Source organism: Hyla sarda, chromosome 1, assembly GCF_029499605.1.
Source record: "Hyla sarda isolate aHylSar1 chromosome 1, aHylSar1.hap1, whole genome shotgun sequence".
Taxonomy (NCBI): domain Eukaryota; kingdom Metazoa; phylum Chordata; class Amphibia; order Anura; family Hylidae; genus Hyla; species Hyla sarda.
The window spans coordinates 482,218,026-482,243,831 of record NC_079189.1 but is presented as its reverse complement, the minus strand read 5'-3'; the positions used below and the strand labels follow the sequence as shown (position 1 = coordinate 482,243,831).

The window sequence follows — 25,806 nt, the reverse complement described above, 5'->3', positions numbered from 1 at the left end:
GAAAATATTAAAGGGGTACTCCACTGAAAAACATTTTCTTTTAAATCAACTGGGGCCAGAAAGTTAAACAGATTTGTAAATTACGTCTATTAAAAAATCCCAATCCTTCCAGTACTTATCAGCCGCTGTAAAATACACAGGAAGTTCTTTTCTTTTTGAATTTCCTTTCTGCCTGACCACAAGTGCTCTCTGCTGACACCTATGTCCATGTCAGGAACTGTCCAGAGCAGGAGAGGTTTGCTATGGGGATTTGCTCCTACTCTGGACAGTTCCTAAAAATGGGCAGAGGTGTCAGCTGAGAGCACTGTGGTCAGGCAGAAAGGAAATTCAAAAAGAAAAGAACTTCCTGTGTATTTTACAGCGGCTGATAAGTACTGGAAGGATTGGGATTTTTATATAGAAGTAATTTACAAATCTGTTTAACTTTCTGCCACCAGTTGATTTAAAAGAAAATGTTTTCCAGTGGAGTACCCCTTTAAATAGTTGGAAAGTTGAAGGCTCTTGGAAGTCCACAATAAAAAAAATTATTCAATTGTTTGGTCCCTAATGCTAAAATAGGCCTGGTCATTAAAAGCGTAACTCTCATTAAAATTAATTTTTGCTATTGCACTCCTTATGGTAAATAAGAAATCTTTCTAATATTTTCTATGTTTTATTTGTGCTTAAAAAAGCTCAAGAGCACATTTCCCCCCATCTTATACACAGACTTAGGACCGAGGTCAAAATACAGAAAATGCAGCCTGGAGGGCTGAGGGGGGGGGGGGGGGGGTGTCCAACCAACAGCATATGGCAGTTAAGTGTGAGAGGAACTATGATTGGATGAGGCTGGACACCCCCCCCCCCCTCAGCATTCCAGGCTGCACTTGCTGTGTTTGGGCTTCGGTCCTAAGTCTGTGTATAAGATGGGGGAAAATGTGCTCTTGAGCTTTTTTAAGCACAAATAAAACATAGAAAACTTCTTTTTTTTTAACCAAAGTATATTAGAAATCTTTTTTATTTACCATAAGGAGTGCAATAGCAAAATTTAGTTTTAATGAGAGTGCCCATTTAAGGGGTTAAATTGAACCTTCAGTTATATAGAGAAAGTACCATAGTGCAGGACTGGCAAATAATATTTTTTCTATTTACAGTGATTATAAAATTTTCTTCTAAACAGCAACATGGACTTTCCACAATCTGCGCTGTGGGCTTGTCTTATCTATGCTTTCTGCTCTGCCTACTGGCCCCCTGTCGTCAGTATTGGAGCTACTTGTCATGGGGGTAGTTAGGATCACTCTTGTTCACAATGTAGGATATATTTTTACAGCTCTAGCTTCTGACATGTTGACAGTTTTACTATCAATTTCTAAAAGAAATAATTGTCACTTATGCAAAAATGGCCACCACAATAAAATAGAAAATTGGCAATATGTCTGTAAGTAAAAAAAAAAAAAAAAGAACTGGTTACTGTTCTAATTTACTCCTATGGTCAGTTTATGTTGGGTTAAAATAATGTTTAAGATTTTGTAGGCAGAGCATGCAGGGTTTCTATTTCTAGGAGGACTATAAGTAGGTTCCTGTGAGGTAGGTTGTGATGCCCATGTTATGCAAGTCTCCTGTTTTACTGTTATCAAGGTGTGGTAAGGGGTTAACCTTAAATTTTGAAGACAATTGTACTGTCCTCCTTCAAAGCATATTTTACTTTGCTATCACCAGATCCATATGGAGGCTTGTTGTTTGCAGGACCACTTAAATAATATCTTTTATTTTACCATATAATGAACCAATGTGTTGTGGTACGTTTGGGTGACTAAGGGAGCGCCACTGGCATCACTGTGAGTTCAGGAGGGGGGTTAAGGGTAAAAGATGGGCCCACCGCTAGACTGACACAAGACATAAGTTAGGGGCCCATTGGGAATTGACCTTCTCCCCTGTGGGCCTATATATTGCTAGCTGACAGTATTTCATGAAAAGTCATGTACTACTGTATAGTTTAGACACACTGACATGTACGGTAATTAAATCCAAAATGCCTTTGATATTGTTTGTTCCAGCTAGTTGTATTAATGTCATAGGGTATGACATCATTGTCAGGAAGTTGTTACATTAACAGCTTTGGCAAAGCATAGCTACATATTTTTAAATATACTTATGGTACTTTATAATCTCAATTTATAAGACAGAAACACTGACCATGATCTAGAGACCAAATACATTTGATGTTAATATGTTCCTGTATCAGTAAGTTCAATCTATTGTATTTATAGATTGACACACAGGGACATAAGATGCCCAAGGTGACAAGAAGCGGGCACACTCATCAATAAAGGGGTTCGCTATTCCATGCTCCGTGTCACATTTGGTATTATAACTTCATTAGCAGAGAATAATTAAAAGTATAATTATCCATTTTGTTCTCAATAGATCTTTAACAATTCACAGACCTTTGATCGCCCTTTTTCTGGGTTTTTGCCTTCCGAAATAATTCTCCCAATGCATTTACATAAAGGTCAAAAAAGACTTAAGACTTTTGCAGTGCAGCTTGACATTATGTGAAAACATTAGCTGTAGGAAACAGATAAAAATGTAGTCTTATAATAAAGCATTCTCTCCCCCCCTAAAGACTAGTAAACTGGAAGAAATAAGCAAGGAGCTGTATCAAATGTCATCCTGCTGCAGGTGATATAGGAGCTGTTTATATACTGATCAATAGCGGGTTTGATCTGGTCCCCAGCATAATGAACCAGAGGCTCATGACGAATCTTTACAGCGCTGAATGAGTTAATTTCCAAGACGTTCAATTTAAGATTGAACTGTTATCTTTTCCAGCAGAAAAGCCAGTTGACATGAATAATCAAGACAAGCAGGATAAAAAACAATTATAATGATGTGATTTAGTCGGTCTGAACTTTAATCTGGCAAATTCCTCCACATCCAAGGAACAGACACAGAATCTACATTCTAATTTCAGCTCCTTGTCTGCATCTCTTAGAGGAACATGGGACAGATATAGGAAGATCTCAATCAGTCATGAAGCTTATGGAAAGTAAAATTGGAGTACGTTTCTGGCGGGCCTTAAAGCAAGAATTGGATTTATGTAGAAAAAAAGGATTTTTGGGAGAGAATAGGAGATCTCCATGTCTCGTAGGGATAAGTGCTTTTAAATAAAAAACAAAAGAAGTTTTTTATTCAACTAGTACACATAAAATGTTATAATCTAAATAATTTAATGAAATATCTTAAAAAGCAGTTTTCTCCACCATTACTCTCCATCTGTCTATAGAAAAGGGTCTCATAGACTCAAAAATGTCAGAACTCTGGAGACTATTTCAAAATAATGTTTTACCGCTTAACGACAATGGACGTAAATGTACGTCATGGTGCCGTGGTACTTAAAGGGGTAGTCCAGAGGTGAAAAACTTATCCCCTATCCTAAGGATAGGGGATAAGTTTGAGATCGCGGGGGTCCGACCGCTGGGGCCCCCTGCGATCTCTCTGTACGGGGTCCAGGCTCTCCGGCCAGATAGCGGGTGTCGACCTCCACACGAAGCGGCGGCCAACACGCCCCCTCAATACATCTCTATGGCAGAGCCGGAGATTGCCGAAGGCAGCGCTTCGGCTCTGCCATAGAGTTGTATTGAGGGGGCGTGTCGGCCGCCCCTCCGTGCGGAGGTCGACACGCCCCCTTCCCGCGGGCTGTCGGGGCTCCGTACAGGAGATCGCAGGGGGCCCCAGCGGTCGGACCCCCTGTGATCTCAAACTTATCCCCTATCCTTAGGATAGGGGATAAGTTGTTCACCACTGGGTTCACCACTGGACTACTCCTTTAACGCACCATGACGTACATTTACGCGCCGCCATGACCGAGAGCACCAGTCATGCGTGGAAGGTCCCGGATTCTATTAGCAGCCAGGGACCCGCCGGTAATGGCGGACATCCACAATCGTGCGAATGTTCGCCATTAACCCCTCAGATGCCGTGATCAATACAGAATCCGATCATCCAGCATGGCAGCCGAAGGTCCCTCACCTGGCTCCAGCTGTCTCCCGGGATCTTCTGCTCTAGTCTGAGATCGTGCAGACCAGAGCAGAAGATCACCGATAATACTGATCAGTGCTATGTCCTATACATAGCACTGAACAGTATTAGCAATCAACTAATTGCTATAAATAGTCCCCTATGGGGACTATTAAAGTGTAAAAAAGTAAGAAAATATGAAAAATCCCTCCCCCCAATAAAAAAGTAAAATGTCCTTTTTTCCCATTTTACCCCCCAAAAAGCATAAAAAAAATAATTAATACACATATTTGGTATCACTGCATGCGAAAAAATTTTAACTATTAAAATATATTGTTAATTATCCCGTATGGTGAATGGAATAAATGTAAATTTTTTTTTTTAAAGTCCAAAATTGCTGCTTTTTTGTCACATTTTATAAAAAAAAAAATTATAAAAAATTTTGAAAAAGGTAAAACCTAAGCAAAAGTGGTACTGATAAAAACTTCAGATCATGGCACAAAAAATTAGCCCTCATACTGACCGATATACGGAAAAATTTGAAAGTTATAGGTGGTCAAAATAGGGCAATCTCAAACATACTAATTTTGTATAATTATAGAAAAGCATATGTCATGGGTATCATTTTAATCGTATCGACTCACAGAATAAAGAAAACATGTCATTTTTACCGGAAAGTTTACAGCGTGAAAACAAACCTTCCAAAATTGGCTTAATTACGGTTTTCTTTTCAATCTTCCCACATACATAATATTTGTTTGGTTGCGCCGTACATTTTATGGTAAAATAAGTGATGTAATTACAAAGAACAACTGGTGACGCAAAAAACAAGCCCTCATATGGATCTGTGGATGGAAATATAAGAGAGTTATGATTTTTAGAAGGCGAGGAGAAAAAAATGAAAATGCTAAAATAAAATTGGTCTGGTCCTTAAGGCCAAAATGGACCTGGTCTTTAAGGGGTTAAACAAAGTTTAAATACATTTAATTGGTGCTGGACTACACCTATCTTCCTCTGGACTGAAACAATCCTATTTACCCAAACATTTCTATTAAGAAAACGTGACACAACACAGAGCTATACGAAAATGTTCCAGAATTGTTGTTTCATATGGAATACAACTATGCACTAAAACAGACAGGTCAGGAGCGGCCACAGGTCCATTTTAACATGGTTGTATGAAAAGAACCGGGGTGACTGGAGAGCTGTATAATAAAAATGGAACGTTGCCTCTAATAAAGACGAATTTTTGAAATATACCAGCAAAGCAGGTTAAAACTTAAAATTATATAGGGAGACATTTATCATTGTTTTTAGAGCTGTTTTGTTGTCTTTGTTTGGTGCAGTTAGGTTTTTTTTTTTTGGCGCCTTTTTTTGTGCCTTTTCAAATAGACATTCGTCACAATGTTGTGTTGCAGTACACCATTTATCCTTTTCACCATACAGTGGTCATGTATTTATTAACAGTGACTTTAGTAAAAAGTTAAAAAAAATTGCGCAAATAGCAAAAGCAAGGTGAAAATCTGCAACATCTTAAAGTAGAGGTGAGAAAAACCTCTAAACTCTAGACTTCTTGATAAATTTGTTGCATGTACGTCAAAACCACCAACAAAAAAAGGGGTGTAGAAAAACAACTACACTAAACATCCTTTCATAAATGTCAGCCATAGTGTTAAATGTTGGTGATCCACTTAAAGGGGTACTCCAATGCTAAGACATCTTATCCCCTATCCAAAGGATAGAGGATAAGATGCCTAATCACGGGGGTCCCACCCCGTTTCAATCACTCCCCAGAGCATGTTCGCTCCGGGTCTGATCAGTGGCGATCTCGGGGGCAGGAGCATTGTGCTGTCACAGCCCCGCCCCATGTGACATCACACTCCGCCCCCGCCGCCCCAGGGACTGATTATATCGGGGTGCTGCGTGCAAGATCACGGGGGTAACCCAGCGCCAGGACCCCCGCAATCAGGCATCTTATCCTGTATCCTTTGGATAGGGGATAAGATGTCTTAGCACTGGAGTACCCTTTAAGAATGCACCGTAACCTGTAGTATCTTTTGATAGTAAACTGGCTGTCAAACCTTGTACAATAATCTGCACATGATATCAGTCTTTACAAGGGCATATAGATATTTCTGTCTTTGAACTCAATTATGTCTGTAGTCAAGAAATAAAAATGAGAGCTCCCGGCATTTTAATAGTAAGGAATCCTTTTGTATCTTTTATAAGAGCAGTCAACTGGAACAACGAAAAATTGTGTTGCTAAGAATGCTACGCCCACCTCCTTATTATCAGGAAATAGAGTTAAAAATAGCTCAATGCAAAAATCATAAAGCCAAGGAACTTGGCAAAATCCATTTGAAAGAACCATAATTCTCCATGAAATCACTTTGGATGATCAAATGGGATGTGTGAGGTCTAAGGTGAACCTAGAAGCATAGATACAATTGTGATGAATGGGTACAAGAGAACTATAGTAAAAGATGAGATGACATTTACTGCCTCCTTTCCACTATTTCTATCAACATCAAGCATGGGCAAAACAGTATACCAAAATGGAGTTATTCTTTTTGTATCCTAGGTAGTGAAAAAGTTTTGTCAGGCAAAGACACTATATACACAATAAGATCATGAAATTGCTTGCCTAAGTGAACATTAAGGGTAAGGCCACATGGACTGTCCACCGGGCTGCTGGGACACGGACGACTTTGGCGCATGGTTTTGACTACATGATTTTGCAGGTATATAGATTATGCAGGTAAATCTGTTTAAAAATACATTTTAAAAAAATGGATAATTTGTGGTAAAACCACATCCAATGTGATCAGCTAAGATAACAACCCCCCCCCCTTAGCTGAGCAGTTAAGCTAACAAGAGGTTTTCCTTAACTTGACAACATGGTAACACATGTTCACTAATTATGATGTACTTGAAATGTGAGAAAATTCTATGTAAAATGCAAAGAACACATAGTTATACCACTCTGGATTTGTAAAAAAATAAAATAAAACAATATTTCCAAGATACCAAAATAATGTGTGTTACTGTGAATATTTATGTTTAATAAACAACTAGGAAATAGATCTTATTAAAGAGGACATATTAGTTATATTAGTTATATTAGTTATTGTCTAGACTCTTTTTTAATAGGTTTTCCACAATGGACAGTAAAATCATTTTGTTAAAAGGGTTCCTTAAAGGGGTACTCCTCCACTAGACATCTTATGCCCCATCCAAATGATAGGGGATAAGATGTCTGATTGTGGGGGTCCTGCTGCTGGGGAGCCCTGCGATCTCCCTGTCCCTGCGTTTGCTTAGAGCGTTGGGTGCAGCAACGGAGGATCGTAACATCACAGCCACACCCCGCTTGTGACTTCATGGCCACGTCCCCTTAATGAAAGTCTATGGGAGGGGCTCACGATGTCACAGCCACACCCCGCTTGTGACTTCACGGCCACGCCCCCTCATTGCAAGTCTATGGGAGGGGTGTGACGGCAGTCAGGCCCCCTCCCATAGACTTGCATTAAGGGGCATGGCCGTGAGGTCACTAGCCTCCGCCCCGCATCGCTAGTAATCTAGCACACAGCGAAGTTTGCTCCGTGCACTGGATGTCGTTCCGCAGCCGAGATCGAAGGGTCCCCAGCACCGGGACCCCCGTGATCAAACATCTTATCCCCTATCCTTTGGATAGGGGATAAGATGTTTAGGGGCGGAGTACGCCTTTAACTATTAGCTGATCACAAGAGGTCTTCCAGATGGAACACCCATGGATCAGATAACATTTCAAGGGAGTATATGTATAGTTTCCATGTAGTGCCACAAAAAGACTGTGCTACCACAATGGGTTGTATTGCAGGACAGGACAGGTCCTCAAGAGCAATAGACAGTCTTTGCAGCATCTCTCCATTGGTGCAGTTTGCTTTTTCACCACCACTGATAGGTGTATATAACCTTTACAGTGCTTGAGGCAGAGAAATATACTGTAACCCAAATATTGTAAACAGTTTATGTGTTTTATGTGTTACTTCCAAATCCACCAAGTGCAAAGCCACATATGGGACTCTTTTTTTAAACCTAGAAGGTCACATCACTATTGCAAAGAACACTGCATTGAAACTTACAATACAACTATACAATGGAGGACATAATCAAAAACTGTCTAAATGTAAGGCAGCGTAAACATAGACAAGACAGTCCAAGATTGCGCCAAATTTTTATAATGTAGTGTAGAGTCCTTTTTATAGCAAAGTTTCCAGCATTTTTGGGAAACAAACATTAGAATGTCTGGCAATGCACACTATTTACTTACCTCTACTAATGGTCTAGGCTTGCGCTCCACAGAAAACCTGAAGTGACAGAGTTCACAGTAGCTTGTGTTGGAGGATGAAAGCCAGTGCTCTAGGCAGCTGCGGTGTATTGTCCCTAGCGTTCCAGTACATTCACATGGGGAGAGAAGGTCTTCTTGGTTACTTCCTTCATGACAAATCCTGCACATTGGGCGATCATTGAAAGTGCTGTAAGATAAACAACATACTTGTATGTTGAATCTGATATCATAGATAGGATTCATCTGTGTCTGCTCTATACAAGCAAATTGGAATATGCTTGTATGATGTCTTGGACCATTTCCAGGGACAAATGAGGTTTTTGCTGCCAGGAATATAAAGCATGGAAAGCACATTCCCCTAGAACTTAACAATTCAGGTTAATAGACTTAGTAAAAAAAATATCAAAAAGTTAATTATGATTAAAGGTAGAATGAAACAGTCTGGGGACATGCCTTGTCATCACGTATACTATGAATCTCTGAACTGGAGAAGGCATATGTGAACATATTGGTAAAATGCCACATTTTAGTTCATCAGTCTCTGCCAACATTGGACTAGGATTCCTGGCGAACAGATAAAATTATTCTTAAGTTTAAAGGAGAAGAATAATGTAAAAAAAATGTATCCCCTATCCAAAGGATAAGGGATAAGTTTTAGATCACGGGGGGTCTGAGCGCTGGGGCCCCCCCCCCGGCAATCTCCTGTTTAGAGCCCTGGCTCTCCTTCACAGTGGCGCGTCACGACCCCAGCCCGAAGCAGGGTCACCACGCCCCCTCCATATAGCCGTTCGGCAATCTTCGGCAGGGGTCATGATGCGCCACTGGGAAGGAGGGCCTGGGCTCCAATCAGGAGATCATGGGGGGCCCACCGCTCAGAGCCTCTGCAATCTAAAACTTATCCCCTATCCTTTGGATAGGGGATACGTTTTTTTTTACATGATACTTCTTCAACTCAGCATCTTTAGACAACTTGTAAACATACACATATCCACTTTTAATTAAATAAAACTCTTTATTTTGATCATTGTACTTAGAAAATCTTATCAATAAGGTCTAACAGATTGTGAATTAGCTCATAAATAACAGACCCGAGCAGCTGACTCCAAAGTTGACTCCAAATGGTGTTGTCTTGTGCTAGACCTTTAGAGCATTGTTGTATCGGATGCTCAGTATTATTGTGTCAGAATGAGGCTATGTTCACACAGTTCAATGTCCGCATGGGAACTTTCCGTGCGGACATTCCACTGACAGCAGAGCACCGACAGAACATGCCGACGCTAGGACTGCTCTGAAATGTGCTGTCTCATAGACAGTAATGCATTTCCTTTCGGAATCTGCAGAAAGACATATCTATTCGTTTTGCGGATGACATTATGCTGTGTGCACAGTGCAGCAGAATCCCATTGAAATGAATGGGATTCCGCACAGAAATTCCGCGGTGTGAACATGGCCTTCGACTCCACTGGTCCCAGCAGTTGACCACTAGATGTATGCCATAAGAAAAAGTACAGATCCACTATAACAGCTGATCTTTTTATTCCCTGTGGATAAAGCAACTGCTCTTCATTTTAACCTGTTCTCTTATTTTTATTTTTGTATGAAAATAAAAAGCAGTATAACCATAATCGTAAGTTGAGAATACGGATGGAGCCAAGCTAAGAGTCTTTCTCTTCCCAAGGGGGAGATTTATCAAAACCTGTGTAGAGGAAAAGCTGACCAGTTGCCCATAGAAACCAATCAGATTGCTTCTTTCATTTTTGAAAAGGCCTGTGATAAATGAAAGAAGCGATCTGATTGATTGCTATGGGCAACTGGTCAACTTTTCCTCTACACTGGTTTTGATAAATCTCCCCCAATGTCCAGCAAAACATAAGTAAGATCTTCAGCACTTTATTGAATCCTCATAAAAGCCATCATTTCAGCAATAGGTAGATAAAGACAGAGGCGCTTCATGTAGTATTGTGCACAGAATGCGTCAATCTTTATCTCCCATTGTCTGAATTATGGCTTTTATAAAAATTCAATAAAGTACTGACGATCTTACTAAAGCAGTGTGGGACATTGCTCCTTTTTGTTTAGTCTATGTGAGGTCGCTGCCACGCATTCAGTGGGCTAATGGGTTGGCTAGGTAAGTTGTACAGTTTCCAATCTTATCTGCTACACATAGTAACATCGTTTTTAAGATTGAAAAAAAGGCAAGAGCCCATCGAGTTCAACATAAGACCCTACTGTGTTGATCCAGAGCAAGGCAAACTCCTCCCCCCCAATCACAATTAAAGGGGTACTCCGGTGGAATTTTTTTTTATCAACTGGTGCCAAAAAGTTAAACAGATTTGAAAATTACTTCTATTAAAAAATATTAATCCTTCGAGTACTTATTAGCTGCTGAATACTACAGAGGAAATTATTTTCTTTTTGGAACACAGAGCTCTCTGCTGACATCACGAGCACAGTGCTCTCTGCTGACATCTCTGTCCATTTTAAGAACTGTCCAGAGTAGGATAAAATCCCCTTAGCAAACATATGCTGCTCTGGAAAGTTCCTAAAATGGACAGAGATGTCAGCAGAGAGCACTGTGCTCGTGATGTCAGCAGAGAGCACTGTGTTCCAAAAAGAAAAGTATTTCCTATCTAGTATTCAGCAGCTAATAAGTACTGGAAGGATTAAGATTTTTTGTAATAGAAGTAATTTACAAATCTGTTAAACTTTCTGGCACCAGTTAATTTAAAAAAAAAGTTTTCCACCGGAGTACCCCTTTAAATACTCCATGATATGCAGTCATGGATACATCCAGTAGCTTTGATGATTACAATGTATGTAAATTAACCATATACATGCAATACAAGACAATAAATGAAAAATAGTTACAGAAAACAAAAATAGGCCTTTACATTATCGGTTTTCTCTTCTATTGATTGGAATCCACTGAGCACAGAGTTACAACAATTTCAGCTAATCCAAAATAAAATTGCCATCACCCTGAGAACACATTTATATGCAATAGCAAAAGCATCTTTATGGCCCCATAGACATTTTGACATTTTTAATTGAGAAATAATAGAAGAAATCTGATTTGATACTATTTTACTCTAGTTAGTAAATCACAACTATATTGTTCCGACCTTGAAAAGACATTGGAGGGTCAAATATATTATACATTACTAATACATTATAATGCATAATCTAGCTATAATAATGAGATTCAAGTGTCCTCATGGCTAAGTGTCTTCTTAAAACACAACTCTTTATCTTTCCTTACAGGAAAAGAAAGAAATATGGTTTCATCTTCCTATGGCCAAATATTACATTTTAGTTTCTATGATTTATTTTCCCTGGAAATCCCCTTTCCCATGTGGTTTTGGATAGCTGTATACATTTATTTTATTTTTACACAACTACAATAAATCACTATTGTTAACCCCTTAAGGCTTTTTCGTTTTTTTCATTTAAAATTTTTCCTCCTTAACTTTAAAAAATCATAACTCTTTAAAATTTTCACCTAAAATTCTATATGATGGCTTATTTTTTGCGTCACTAATTCTACGTTGTAATGACATTAGTCATTTTGCCCAAAAATCTACGGTGAAACGGGAAAAAAATCAATGTGCGACAAAATTGATGAAAAAACACTATTTTGTAAGTTTTGGCTAAAATGATACCTTATCTTTATTCCGCAGGTCCATACGGTTAAAATGATACCCTACTTATATAGGTTTGATCTTGTATCACTTCAGAAAAAAATCATAACTACATGCAGGAAAATGTATACATTTAAAATCTTCTGAACCCTATAACTTTTTATTTTTCTGTGTTCAGGGCGCTATGAGGACTCATTTTTTGTGCCGTGATCTGAAGTTTTTAGTGATACCATTTTTGTTCTGATCAGACTTTTAGATCACTTTTTATTCACTTTTATGTGGTATAAAAAGTGATCAAAAATGCGCTATTTTGGACTTTTGAATTTTTTTGCGTGTACGCCATTGAACCTGCGGTTTAAAAAGCGGTATATTTTTATAATTCGGACATTTCCGCACGCGGTGATACCACATATGTTTATTTTTGTTTACACTGTCTTTTTTTTATTCTTGGAAATGCCGGTTGATTCAAACTTTTATTGGGGAAGGGATAATTGAAAGGGTTAATGATTTTTTTACACTTTTATTATGCAATATTATAGCTCCTATAGGGGGCTATAACATTGCATGTACTGATCTTTTACACTGATTGATGCATCTCATAGGAATGGATCAATCAGTGTTTTCGGCGATTGAATGCTCAAGCCTGGATCTCAGGCTTGAAGCATTCATTCGGTGATCGGACTGCAGGAAGGAAGGTAAGAAGACTTCCTCCTGTACTACAGCTGTTCGGGATGCAGCGATTATACCGCGGCGATCCCGAACAGCTCCCTGAGCTAACCGGCAACTTTCACTTTAGTTTTTAGCCGCGCGGCTCAGCTTTGAGCGCGCAGCTAAAGGGTTAATAGCGCGCGGCACCGCAATCAGTGCCGTGCGCTATTAGAGGCGGGTCCCGGCTTCACTATGACGCCGGGCCCGCCGCGATATGATGCGGGGTCACCGTGTGACCCCGCGTTATATCGCAGGACCGGGACCCAGGACATACCCATACGTCCTGGGTCCTTAAGAGGTTAAATCAATGGCATCAAGAACATTGTTTCACTTTTTGTTAATATAACTACAGGAATATTTCACAATGCTTTCTTCTAAAGTAAGATAGTGTGGATTATATATATATATATATATATATATATATATCATCCTGGAACCAATTAATATTGTAACTTGAGGGACCACTAGCCACATTTTATTAGCACCCTTCCCAGAGGTTACACCACATACTTTCTCCTGGGACCACAACACTGGTCTTTTAAATAGTCATCTCTGTCCTCTTCCATTACAGTTCTGGCTCACAAACCAAAACACCACTGTGTCAGCATCTAGCTTCAGCTGGGCCTGCATTAAAGGGATATTCCGGCTTTATACATCTTATCCCCTATCCAACGGATAGGGGGTAAGATGTATGATTGCAGGGGTGCCGCTGCTGGGGAACCATAGAATCTCTGTGCTGCCTCCAAGATGCGGATGTGACATTACGGCCACACCCCCCTAGTGACGTCACGTCACGCCCCCTCCATTGATGTCTATGATGAATGGAGATGTATGAAGTCAGAATACCCCTTTAACACTTCTGAACACTAACAGCTATGAAACTAGGTTAGTATGTTGATGCCCAGTGTTTCTGACAGGGTATGATGGAGCTGCAATGCACAATGACCCGCCAACCTTTCACATCCAACATGTGCATAAAGTGTAGGCATAATATTGCATGCCACTATGGCAACAATAACACTTTTTTGTAAGCAAACATACCTATATTTATTTTTATTAGAGCTTTATGTACATGTTTATATGATCATACTTTTCTGGTTTATTTTTATTTTTATATGTGTATGTTTGACTAAAGAGCTATGCTCTGGAAGAAGCTAGACAGAAGGACAAAACTCAAGCTGGACTGACTGTTAACTGTGCAGGGAGTTTATGTTATGTGCTTGATTTTACCTTCCTTTTATTAATATGTTGCAGAACTACAACTCCCAGCATGCCTGGAAAGTCTCAGCATGCTGGGAGTTGTAGTTTTGCAACATCTGGAGGGCTTCAGTTTGGAAACCACTATACAGTGGTCTCCAAACTGTTCTCCTCCTGTTATTGCATAACTACAACTTCCAACATGCCCTTCGGCTGTCTGGGCATGCTGGCAGCTGTAGTTTTGCAACAACTGGAGGCACACAGGTTGGAAAACATTCTGTTTCCTAACTCAGTGTTTCCCAACCCCGTATGTGGATATAAAGTGCTCTGCGGGCGCACTACAATGCTCAGAAGAGAAGGAGCGCCATTGGGCTTTTGGAGAAAGAATGTGTTTGGAATTGAAGGCCATGTGTGTTTACAAAGCCCCCATGGTGCCAGAACAGTGGACACCCCCCACATGTGACCCCATTTTGCAAACTACACCCCTCACAGATTGTAATAAGGGGTGCAGTGAGCATTTACACCCTACAGGTGTCTGACAGATTTTTGGAACAGTGGTAATTTTAATTTTTCATTTGCACAGCCCACTGTTCCAAAGATCTGTCAAATGCCAGTAGGGTGTAAATGCTCACTGCACCCCTTATTAAATTCTGTTAGGGTTGTAGTTTTCAAAATGGGGTCACACCCTAAATGCGACATGTCCCCCAAAAACCATTTCAGCAAAATTTGCTTTACAAAAACCAAATGTGACTCCTTCTCTTCTGAGCATTGTAGTGTGCCCGCAGTGCACTTGAAGTCCACACATGGGGTATTTCCATATTCAGAAGAGATGGGGTTACAAATTTGGGGGGTCATTTTCTCCTATTACCCCTTGTGAAAATGTAAAATTTGGGGAAAAAACAGCATTTTAGTGAAAAAAAAATCATTTTTATTTACACATCCAAATTTAACGAAAAGTCATCAAACACCTGTGGGGTGTTAAGGCTCACTGTACCCCTTGTTACGTTCCTTGAGGGGTGTAGTTTCCAAAACAGTATGCCTTGTTTATTTTTTATTTTTTTTTGCTGTTCTGGCATCATAAGGGCTTCCTGAATGTGACATGCCTCCAAAAACCATTTCAGAAAAACTCACTCTTCAAAATCCCATTGTCGCTCCTTCCCTTCTGAGCCCTCTAGTAATTGGGTTACAAATTTTACAGTGATTTCTCTCCTTTTACCCCTTGGGTAAACATGCGAGTGTAAAAATTGTGAGTGTAAAAGATTTTGAATTTTCTCCTTCACTTTGCTGCTATTCCTGTGACACCTAAAGGGTTAACACACTTTCTGAATGTCATTTGGAATACTTTGAGGGGTGCAGTTTTTATAATGGGGTCATTTCTGAGGTATTTCTAATATGAAGGCCCCTCAAATCCACTTCAAAACTGAACTGGTCCCTGAAAAATTCAGATTTTGAACATTTTTAAAGTACCGTATATACTCGAGTATAAGCCGACCCGAGTATAAGCCGAGACCCCTAATTTCAACCCAAAATCCCAGGAAAAGTTATTGACTCGAGTATAAGCCTAGGGTGGGAAATACCTCATCCCCCCCTGTCATCATCCAGACCCGTCATTAACATCCTCATCATCATCCCCTTGTCATCATCCCACACATTCCCCCTTCATCATCCCCTTATCATCCCACACATCCCCCCTTCATCATCCCCTTATCATCCCACACATCCCCCCTTCATCATCCCCTTATCATCCCACACATCCCCCCTTCATCATCCCCTTGTCATCATCCCCACCCCCCTTCATCATCCCCACACCCCCCCTTCATCATCCTCTTCTCATCATTCGCCCTCAGTGGTCTTCAACCTGCGGACCTCCAGAGGTTTCAAAACTACAACTCCCAGCAAGCCCGGGCAGCCATCGGCTGTCCAGGCTTGCTGGGAGTTGTAGTTTTGAAACCTCCGGAGGTCCGCAGGTTGAAGACCACTGCGGCCTTCAACATCATCCAGCCCCCTCTCACCCCCTTTAGTTCTGAGTACTCACCTCCGCTCGGCGCTGGTCCGGTCCTGCAGGGCTGTCCGGTGAGGAGGTGGTCCGGGCTGCTATCTTCACCGGGGGCGCCTCTTCTCCGCGCTTCCGGCCCGGAATAGAGGCGTTGCCTTGACAACGACGCAGAAGTACGTTGGCAATGAACGCACCTCTGCGTCGTTGTCAAGGCAACGTGACTATTCTGAGGCCGGGCCCGAAGCGCTTAGAAGAGGCCTCCCCGGTGAAGATAGCAGCCCGGAACCACTATCCCACCGGACCACCTCCTCACCGGACAGCCCTGCAGGACCGGACCAGCGCCGAGCGGAGGTGAGTACTCAGAACTAAAGGGGGTGAGAGGGGGCTGGATGATGTTGAAGGCCGCAGTGGTCTTCAACCTGCGGACCTCCGGAGGTTTCAAAACTACAACTCCCAGCAAGCCCGGACAGTCGATGGCTGCCCGGGCTTGCTGGGAGTTGTAGTTTTGAAACTTCTGGAAGTCCGCAGGTTGAAGACCACTGCGGGTGGGGGAGTTCACTCGAGTATAAGCCGAGGGGGGTGTTTTCAGCACGAAAAATCGTGCTGAAAAACTCGGCTTATACTCGAGTATATACGGTATACATATTGTATATGTGAATCAATATATCATTTGTTTGGGATGTCCATTTTCCTTATAAACAGAGAGTTTCAAAGTAAAAAAAAAAAATGCTAAAATTTCACATCTTTCATCAAATTTTTAAATTTTTCACCAAGAAAATGATGGAAGTAGCGATGGAAATATACCACTAACATAAAGTAGAATATGTCACGAAAAAACTAACTCGGAATCAGAATAAACGGTAAAAGCATCCCAGAGTTATTAATGCTTAAAGTGACAGTGATCAGAATTGCAAAACAGGGCTCAGTCCTTATCCTCTTCAGGACTCAGGGCGTATGCATACGCCCTGCATCCTGAGTCCTTAAGGACATAGGGCGTATGGATACGCCCGTGGGAATTCTGGTCCCCGCCACTCCCCGGGTGGGGACCGGACCAGGATGCCTGCTGATATCGTTCAGCAGGCATCCCGGCATATCGCCCAGTGACAGCCCCGATCATCCTAAGGGATAGGAGCGAGGTTGCAGTGGTGCCACCTCCTCCTATCCCCTGCCATTAGTCAGCAATGACTACTGACCAATGGCAGTTGAAAACGGGGGGTTAACATGGAAACCCCCCACTCTGCCCACCCCTGGATGTCGTGCAGAACGGGGGGGAGAAGATGGCGGCCAGTACCTGGGGAGAAGATGCAGTGGGGACCGCTGATCATCGGTGGCATCAGCGGAGATCAGTGGCGGAGGTAGGGAGGCGATGGCGTGGAGCATAAACGAAGGTGGCATTAAAGCGATATTTATTGCTGTCTTCCTAGTGGTTGCCTAACTGCAACTCCCAGCATGCCCAAACAGCCAAAGGCTGGAGGGTCACAGTTTGGAGACCACTATATACAGTGGTGCCCAGACGGTAGCTCAGCATGTCTAGACTGCCCAGGCATGCTGGGAGTTGTAGTTCTGTAACATCTGTCCCTTCAGATTTTGAAATTTTCATGAAAATTTTGAAAATTGATGCTATATTTTGAAGCCCTCTAATGTCTTCAAAAAGTAAAAATAGGTCAATTTTATGATGCCAACATAAATTAGACATATTGTATTTGTGAATCAATATAAAATTTATTTGGAATATCCATTTTCCTTACAAGCAGAGAGCTTCAAAGTTAGAAAAATGCAAAAAATGCAAAGATTGGTTGACCTGGGTCCCAAATGATGGAATGCATTCTCGCTCTATACATTACACCTACAGCCTAAGTAAGTGTGAATGAGATGCTCTCTGAACCATTCTGGATCTCTAATGGAAAGTGCCAGGGTTGTCCCTTGTCCCCATTCTTATAAATCTTGGTGATGGACAAGCAAATGCCCTTTTATCAGGGTATGGTAATTGGACAGTGGGGGCTTGCTTTTGTTATTTGCTTTATACTCACGAGAGTTAAGCTGTCTGTTATTTTACACACAATCATCAAAAGTGAACATCACTGTTGCCAATAAGGAGGTGGCTGAACTAAGGGTTAACTTTCCTTTTCGCTGGTAACACGTATCCACCAAATATTTTGCCATTCAGATTCCAGCTGATCTAAAACACCTGGAATCTGACCTTAACTTTAAACCAATGCCCTTCTCTCTGGAGTCTGACCTCCAGAACTAGAATGCAAGACCACTCTCTTGGTTAGGAATATCAGTGTCCATAAAATTGGCTGGCTGCTTTAATTGTTCTACCAATCCGACTCTGCTGCGAAATCTGCAAGGCTCCTAACTTAGGTGTTTGCGTAAGGTGGCATATAGGTTCAAAGCTTCGGGTAGAAATTGAGTGGGTGGTGCGAGGTGTACTTTGGCTCTCTAATGCTGTGGCAGGCGATGTCTTGACCTGTCTCCATTCCTGTGGAAAGTCTTCACCTAAACTTAGTGACAGCTCCTGGTCCCCTGACTCCCATGGTGGGCAACCCCTACTTCCTTGAATTCCTAAATGGTTTGGCCATCTTCACACAGTCCAATCAACCCACTAAAAGAATGCGGGATGTGATAATAGAGGCTGGAGTCAGATCACTGGGATATATTGGGCGAAGAGCTCTATACATTGGTTCTGTTTGATATCTAGACACTGTTTACTATATGGACTACTGTATGTTTTTAATTGTTTAATAAAAATATTTGAACCATAATGGGAGAAACAAAGGAAAAAAGTCACTTGAGCAAAAAACATATTACTAAAGGGTGGCAAGGCCTATCCCCTTACACCAATCACTGGTTGTAGTGCTGACATGTCAACATCGTATGGGTCTCCTCTGCAGCAGTGGTCACATGTCATGCCGAGACGTCACCGATGGAATCAGTTGGTGAAGAGTGCCCAGCAGTGTATCCAGGAAGGGTTGGCTTTGGACTAGCAGGGGACTGATATGGTGAATTTTATTTATTTTGTGATTAATTTTAGCATTGCATATTACTTACAGTGATGCTGCAAGGGAACTGACTACTTGCCAGGTTCACACACAATAAATAAAAAATGCTGTGGGATCCAGCTTATCATTGAGGGTCCCTTTTAACAAATTAATTGTCAAAAGAGGCAAACCCCATTAAGTAATTTCTTCTTCTCTTTCTGGATAGGGTGAATTTAAACTAAACCTAAATTAATTCATGTCTCATATAAAGAAGTTTTATGGAAACTTTATGCAGGCGTATTTACATAGATTGACAGTGATGTGCTGATCCCCAGTATAATCTGCTTTATTTTAGCAGGCATTTTTGCTTGACGTGACAGCTAGTAAAACTTCGATGAAAATTATACAAGATAGCTCCACTACTCACAGCATGCCACTATGATGGTAGTTATACATGTCATACTTTTACATTTTTTTAATAGGCTGATCCATATTTAAAACAAATGCTATAGATTTTTAATCTCACTTAAATGGGCACTGTCAGATACAAAAAATGTTGATATGTTGTAAAGCATGTATAACCAATAGGTTTTGCAATTGCTTTCATTAGAAAATGTTCAGTTTTTCATACCGAAAAAGCCAGTCAAACAACTGCCCCCCCTGCCTGCTTGGACACATACTAGTCCTGCTGTGTCCATGCATCATCACCTATGTCATGGACACACTTCCTTGATTGACAGTTGTGAGCGCAGGGCTCAGAGCTGGAGGAAAAATCCTTCCACTGTCAGCTGGTGTCCCGCTACTGTCAGTGAGGACAAGCTGGGAGTTGTAGTTTTGCTAATGCTAGAGAAGATGTGAGCAGACAGCATACTGAGGGAGGGGGCGGAGACCTGCACAGTGAGGCCACGCCCCCTACCTTTGAGAGGAATTCAGACTAGTGAGCTAAATTAAAAGTGTAATAAAAAAACAAATAAAGGTGCTAGACACATAAAAATGTGATGCACATGGTCAGGATTAGGTACTGAGTGATATATAAAAAAAAAAAGTTTTTTTGTTGGATCTGACGGGTACACTTTAATCATACACAGTTCAATTCACATGTTTGCATACACCTAGGTTGAAGTTATTAATAGTCATATTTTTTCTGACCACATATTCCATGTCAACAAATTATAGTTTTAGCAAATTTTTTAGGATCACAAAAAACAAACAAACAAAAAAAAAACATCTCTTCATAGCCATATTCTGACCCATATTACTTTTTTTTTCCATGAGAGCTAATTATTTGTGGAGCCAAGAGCTGTACTGGTATATTAGAGAGGAGGAGTTATATTTTTAAAACCTTTTTTTCTCATACTTTTTTAACCTCTAAAGGACCTAGGACTTATGAGTACGTCCTTGGTCCCGCTCCCGTGATATAACGCGGGGTCCCACGGTGACACTGCATCATATCACGGCGGGCCCGGCGTCATAGTGAAGCCGGGACCCGCCGCTAACAGCGCGCGGCACTGATCGTGGTGCCGCGCGATATTAACCCTTTAGCTGCGTGCTCAAAGCTGAGCCACGCGGCTAAAAGTGAAAGTAAAAAGTGCCGGTTAGCTCAGTGGGCTGTTCGGGATAGCCGCGGCAAAATCGCGGCATCACGAACAGCTTAGAGGACAGCCAGAGGGTCCCTACCTGCCTCCTCGCTGTCCGATCGCCGAATGACTGCTCAGTGCCTGAGATCCAGACATGAGTGTTACGCCTAGCGCTCCGGGTCCCTGCTCCTCCGCGGGGCGCTCGCGGCGTTTCTCTCTCTGCAGCGCCCCGGTCAGACCCGCTGACCGGGAGCACTGCACTGACACTGCTGGCGCGGATACGATTCGCATAGTGGGACGTGCCTGCTCGCGAATCGCATCCCAAGTCACTCACCTGTCCTGGTCCCCGGCTGTCACGTCCTGGCGCGCGCGGCTCCGCTCCTTAGGGCCCGCGCGCCAGCTCTCTAAGATTTAAAGGGCCAGTGCACCAATGATTGGTGCCTGGCCCAATCAGTCTAATTAGCCTCCACCTGCTCCCTGCTCATATAACCTCAATTCCCCTTCACTGCTTGGCCGGATCTTGTTGCCTTGTGCCAGAGAAAGCGTTTATAGTATTTGCCTTACCAGTGTTCCTGACCTCTTGCTATCGCCATTGACTACGAACCTTGCCGCCTGCCCCGACCTTCTGCTATATCTGACCTTGCCTCTGTCTAGTCCTTCTGTCCCACGCCTTCTCAGCAGTCACGAGGTTGAGCCGTTGCCGGTGGATACGACCTGGTTGCTACCGTCGCAGCAAGACCATCCCGTTTTGCGGCGGGCTCTGGTGAATACCAGTAGCAACCTAGAATCGGTCCACCGACATGGTCCACGCCAATCCCTTGCTGACACAGAGGATCCACATCCAGCCTGCCGAATCCTAACAATGAGCAGTCAAGCGGCAGAATCATCGATCACTGGCTTCCTATGAGAAACCAGTGATCAATGTAAAAGATCAGTGTGTGCAGTGTTATAGGTCCCTATGGGAGCTATAACACTGCAAAAAAAAAGTGAAAAAAAAAGTGAATAAAGATTATTTAACCCCTCCCCTATTAAAAGTTTGAATCACCCCCCTTTTCCCATAAAAAAAAACACAGTGTAAATAAAAATAAAAGTTAACATATATGGTATCCCCGCGTGCGGAAATGTCCGAATTATAAAAATATATCGTTAATTAAACCGCACGGTCAATGGCGTACGCGCAAAAAAATTCCAAAGTCCAAAATAGTGTATGTTTGGTCCCTTTTTATATCATGAAAAAATCAATAAAAAGCGATCAATAAGTTCTATCAATGCAAAAATGGTACCGTTTAAAACTTCAGATCACGGCGCAAAAAATGAGCCCCCATACCGCCCCTTACGCGGAAAAATAAAAAGTTATAGGGGTCAGAAGATGACAATTTTAAACGTATACCTTTTCCTGCATGAAGTTGTGTTTTTTTCCAGAAGTCCGACAAAATCAAACCTATATAAGTAGGGTATCATTTTAATCGTATGGACCTACAGAATAAAGATAAGGTGTCATTTTTACCGAAAAATGTACTATGTATAAACGGAAGCCCCCAAAATTACAAAACAGCGTTTTTTTTTTTTCAATTTTGTCTCACAATGATTTTTTTTCCGTTTCACCATAGATTTTTGGGCAAAATGACTGACGTCATTACAAATTAGAATTGGTGGCACAAAAAATAAGCCATCATACGGATTTTTAGGTGTAAAATTGAAAGAGTTATGATTTTTTAAAGGCAAGGAGCAAAAAACGAAAGTGCAAAAACTGAAAAAACCCCGGCCCTTAAGGGGTTAAGCAATGCTAGGGGTCTTTTATAAGCAATTATTTGATTGCTTATATAGATCAATGTAATGTATTGATCACAGCATTTAAAGGGGTATTCCAGGAAAAAACTTTTTTTTTTTTTTAAATATCAACTGGCTCCAAAAAGATTTGTATATTACTTCTATTAAAAAAATCGTAATCCTTCCAGTAGTTATCAGCTGCTGAAGTTGGGTTGTACTTTTCTATCTGACAACAGTGCTCTCTGCTGACAGCTCTGCTTGTCTCAGGAACTGTCTGAAGCATTAGAGGTTTACTATGGGGATTTGCTCCTACCCACAGTTTCTGAGACAAGCAGAGGTGTCAGCAGAAAGCACTGTTGTCAGACAGAAAAGAACAACTCAAATTCAGCAGCTGATAACTACTGGAAGGATTAATAATTTTGAATAGAAGTCATTTACAAATCGGTTTAACTTTCTGGAGCCAGTTGATATAAAAAAAAAAGTTTTTTTCTTGGAATACCACTTTAAATAGTTAAATGACCGGCATAAGAGTGATCTCCAATGTCAGTCAATACCAGCTCTCCCCTCAGTAAGCAGCTTCTCTGTGTGGTCTGCTGCCTGAAGATGCCACCCGCGCTGGAGAGAGAGGGGAGCCACAGTGACACTGAACATAATAATCGTGGTTGCATCCAAAGTGGGCACTGGTTATATTGATCTTGGTATATTGTATATGTATAGTGATAATATTGACTCAGTATATACAGGTGTTAATTGATAACTTTTGCCAACTATGACCTTTTTTTTAACGTATACAGTATCATGTATAGAAAATGATCTCAATAAGTACAAGTACTGTCACAAGGGAGGTGGGGCAGGCAGTATGGGAAAGTGGAGTTAAATAGGTGGGGAGCTACTATCTGCTTGCCTCTCCATACTAAAAATTGCCAGCCAGCCTCTGAGAAGTGCCCCTAGTGGTGGGGAGATGCCAATATGAAAGTGTGCACCAATGCACGCACATAGTTCAGAGATTGCCTATTGAGGAGAGGATGTGCCGATGAACAAGCTGTAAACAAATCACCCACGGCACAACCAGATGGTAACAAGTTAAAGTTGGCGATAATGTGGAGTGTCCAGTGGGTGGGGCTTGTTGTAATCAGAGAAATGCAGGTTCAGTAGGTAATGGTGTGGGTGGCTGTCTTGAATTGTGGGAGATTTAAAGGGGTATACCGGTGAAAACCTTTTACCTTTTAAATCAACTGGTGGCAGAAAGTTAAACATATTCGTAAATTACTTCTATTAAAAAATCTTAATCCTTCCAGTACTTATTAGCTGCTGAATGCTACAGAGAAAATTCCTTTCTTTTTGGAACACTGATGACATCACGAGCACAGTTCTCTCTGCTGACATCTCTGTCCATTTTAGCAACCATGCATAGAAGATGTATTCTAAGGGCAGCACGGTGACTCAGTGGTTAGCACTGCTGCCTTGCAGTGCTGGGGACTTGGGTTCAAATCCCACTTAGGACAACAATAAATGAAGCGTTATTATTATTACAATAACGCCAGCAGAGAGAACTGTGCTCGTGATGTCTCCAGAGAGCATTCCAAAAAGAAAATAATTTCCTCTGTAGTATTCAGCAGCTAATAAGTACAGGAAGGATTAAGATTTTTTAATAGAAGTAATTTACAAATATGTTTAACTTTCTGCCACCAGTTGATTTAAAAGAAAAAAGGTTTTCACCGGGGTACCCCTTTAAATAGGGGGAGATTTATCAAAACCTTTCCAGAGGAAAAGTTGCTGAATTGTCCATAGCAACCAATCAGATCGCTTCTTTCATTTTTGAAAAGGTCTCTGAGAAATGAAAGAAGCAATTTAATTGGTTGCTATGGACAACTTAGCAACTGTTTCTCTGGGCAGGTTTTAATAGGCCCACCAATCAACTGTAATCTATAGGAGAACCTGGCAGAAAGTGCTTCATTCTGTTGCAGTGCCACAAAAGGACAAAAGAAGTATTACACTATTCCCATTGAAATCAAACAGATTCAATGCCATGCCAGGCTCTTTAGAGCCTTTGTTGCTCCTTTCTGGTTAATAGATGAGGGTTTTGAATGGAATTTATAAACCAGGCAACCCTTTTAATATTGTCTTTTACACATAAATACACTACGACAAACATGCAGAACATACTAACAACTGGCATTATAAGGAACAATGCATTAGTAGGTTGACTGTAAGAGATATGCCCCTAGATGAGGGCATGATATGCGAGCAGTGTGACCTTATTCACTCTGCATTCTTTGGCTAGCATGGTAATGCATTTCCATTAATGGTATTTTTCCGCTTTAGTAGTCACGGTTGGTTGAAGGCATGTCATTTGGAAATGAGGCCAACTGAGATACTTTACTATATTGAAAAAAGAAGTATCTTCTTACTGAATTGCCGCACACATTGGTCTCAGCAAAGCTTATAATATTATTTGACATCTGTGCAAAAAGAACTTAAAAGCCCTCCGTTTCTCAGAGAATAAAAATCTGCAAAGAGCATGAATGTTGAAACAAGATTTGAAAAGATCTCAGCAGTTCAGTAAAAATAAGATAGTCTAATTCAACATCACTTTAAAAGGCACATTGGCATAGTGATCAAATTATAACATAAGTATATGGCAAATATGTAAAGTCAGATTTGTCTTGGGATTAACTGGATGTTTTGTGGATTTTATTCTCAGTCGTGTTATTAGGATGCAGTTAGATTGAATAAAATGTTAAAGATATAATCATATAGGATCCGTGCACAAGACACCTTCAGTATCATCTAGTATGTTGTGCACTAGCATTTAGGTGAGGCTACAGTGGCACTTTAAACTGAGGTTTGAATTAGTCAAAAGGAACACTTAAATAGGCACTATCATATTTTATATGTTGTACATCATGTCAAAGCATTAACCTTTCCAATATAGTTCATAAGACAATTGAATTTCCTTTTTATAGAAATCATGGCTTATAAAACACACCACTAGGGGTCCCCATACCATCAAGAACATTATTCTGTCTGGCAACAGCATCATCATCTTTGTCCAAGTTAAAGGGTACCTCTCATCAAAAAAACTTTTGATATATTATAGATTAATGTATGCAGAATAACTTCACAATGGCATGTTATTAAAAAAATATGCTTCTTTCTATTTAATTTTCCACTTTGAAGAAATGACCACTAGGGGTCTCCCTACGAGTCCTGGCAGCAAGCATTTCAGACTCATGCTGGAGTCCTAAACACTACGAGCTGCCAGTCTGCTTTGTTCACAAAGGAGAACACTCAGAGCTGCCAGCCTGCTTTGTTCACAGCCTGTTGGCTGTAAACAAAGCAGGCTGGCAGCTCTGAGTGTTTAGGACTCCAGCATGAGTCAGAAATGCTTGCTGACAGGACTGATCGGGAAAAATACAATAGAAAGAAGCATTTTTTCATTAACATGCTATTGGAAAGTTATTCAACATTCATTAATCTAAAATATATCAAAAGTTTATTTGATGAGAGGTATCCTTTAAAGCACAGGCTGAAACAAAGTCCAGTTAAGAAGGGGGTGGTAATAGCACTTCTCTGTGCTCACTCCTGTCCTGTCTATCAGACTGCAGCATGAAAA

The 25,806-nt window shown here is 41.1% G+C and overlaps 1 protein-coding gene across 4 annotated transcripts in view; it reads right to left on the bottom strand.

The window, feature by feature from the left end:
* The window catches only part of MARCHF3 (membrane associated ring-CH-type finger 3), a 237,121-nt gene that overhangs the window by 71,953 nt on the left and 139,362 nt on the right, over positions 1-25,806 (bottom strand). For all 4 annotated transcript variants that reach the window (XM_056537307.1, XM_056537308.1, XM_056537309.1 and 1 more), the window contains exon 3: positions 8,306-8,510. In XM_056537307.1, the coding sequence (XP_056393282.1) occupies positions 8,306-8,510 (205 nt within the window). The remainder of the gene's footprint in view (positions 1-8,305; positions 8,511-25,806) is intronic.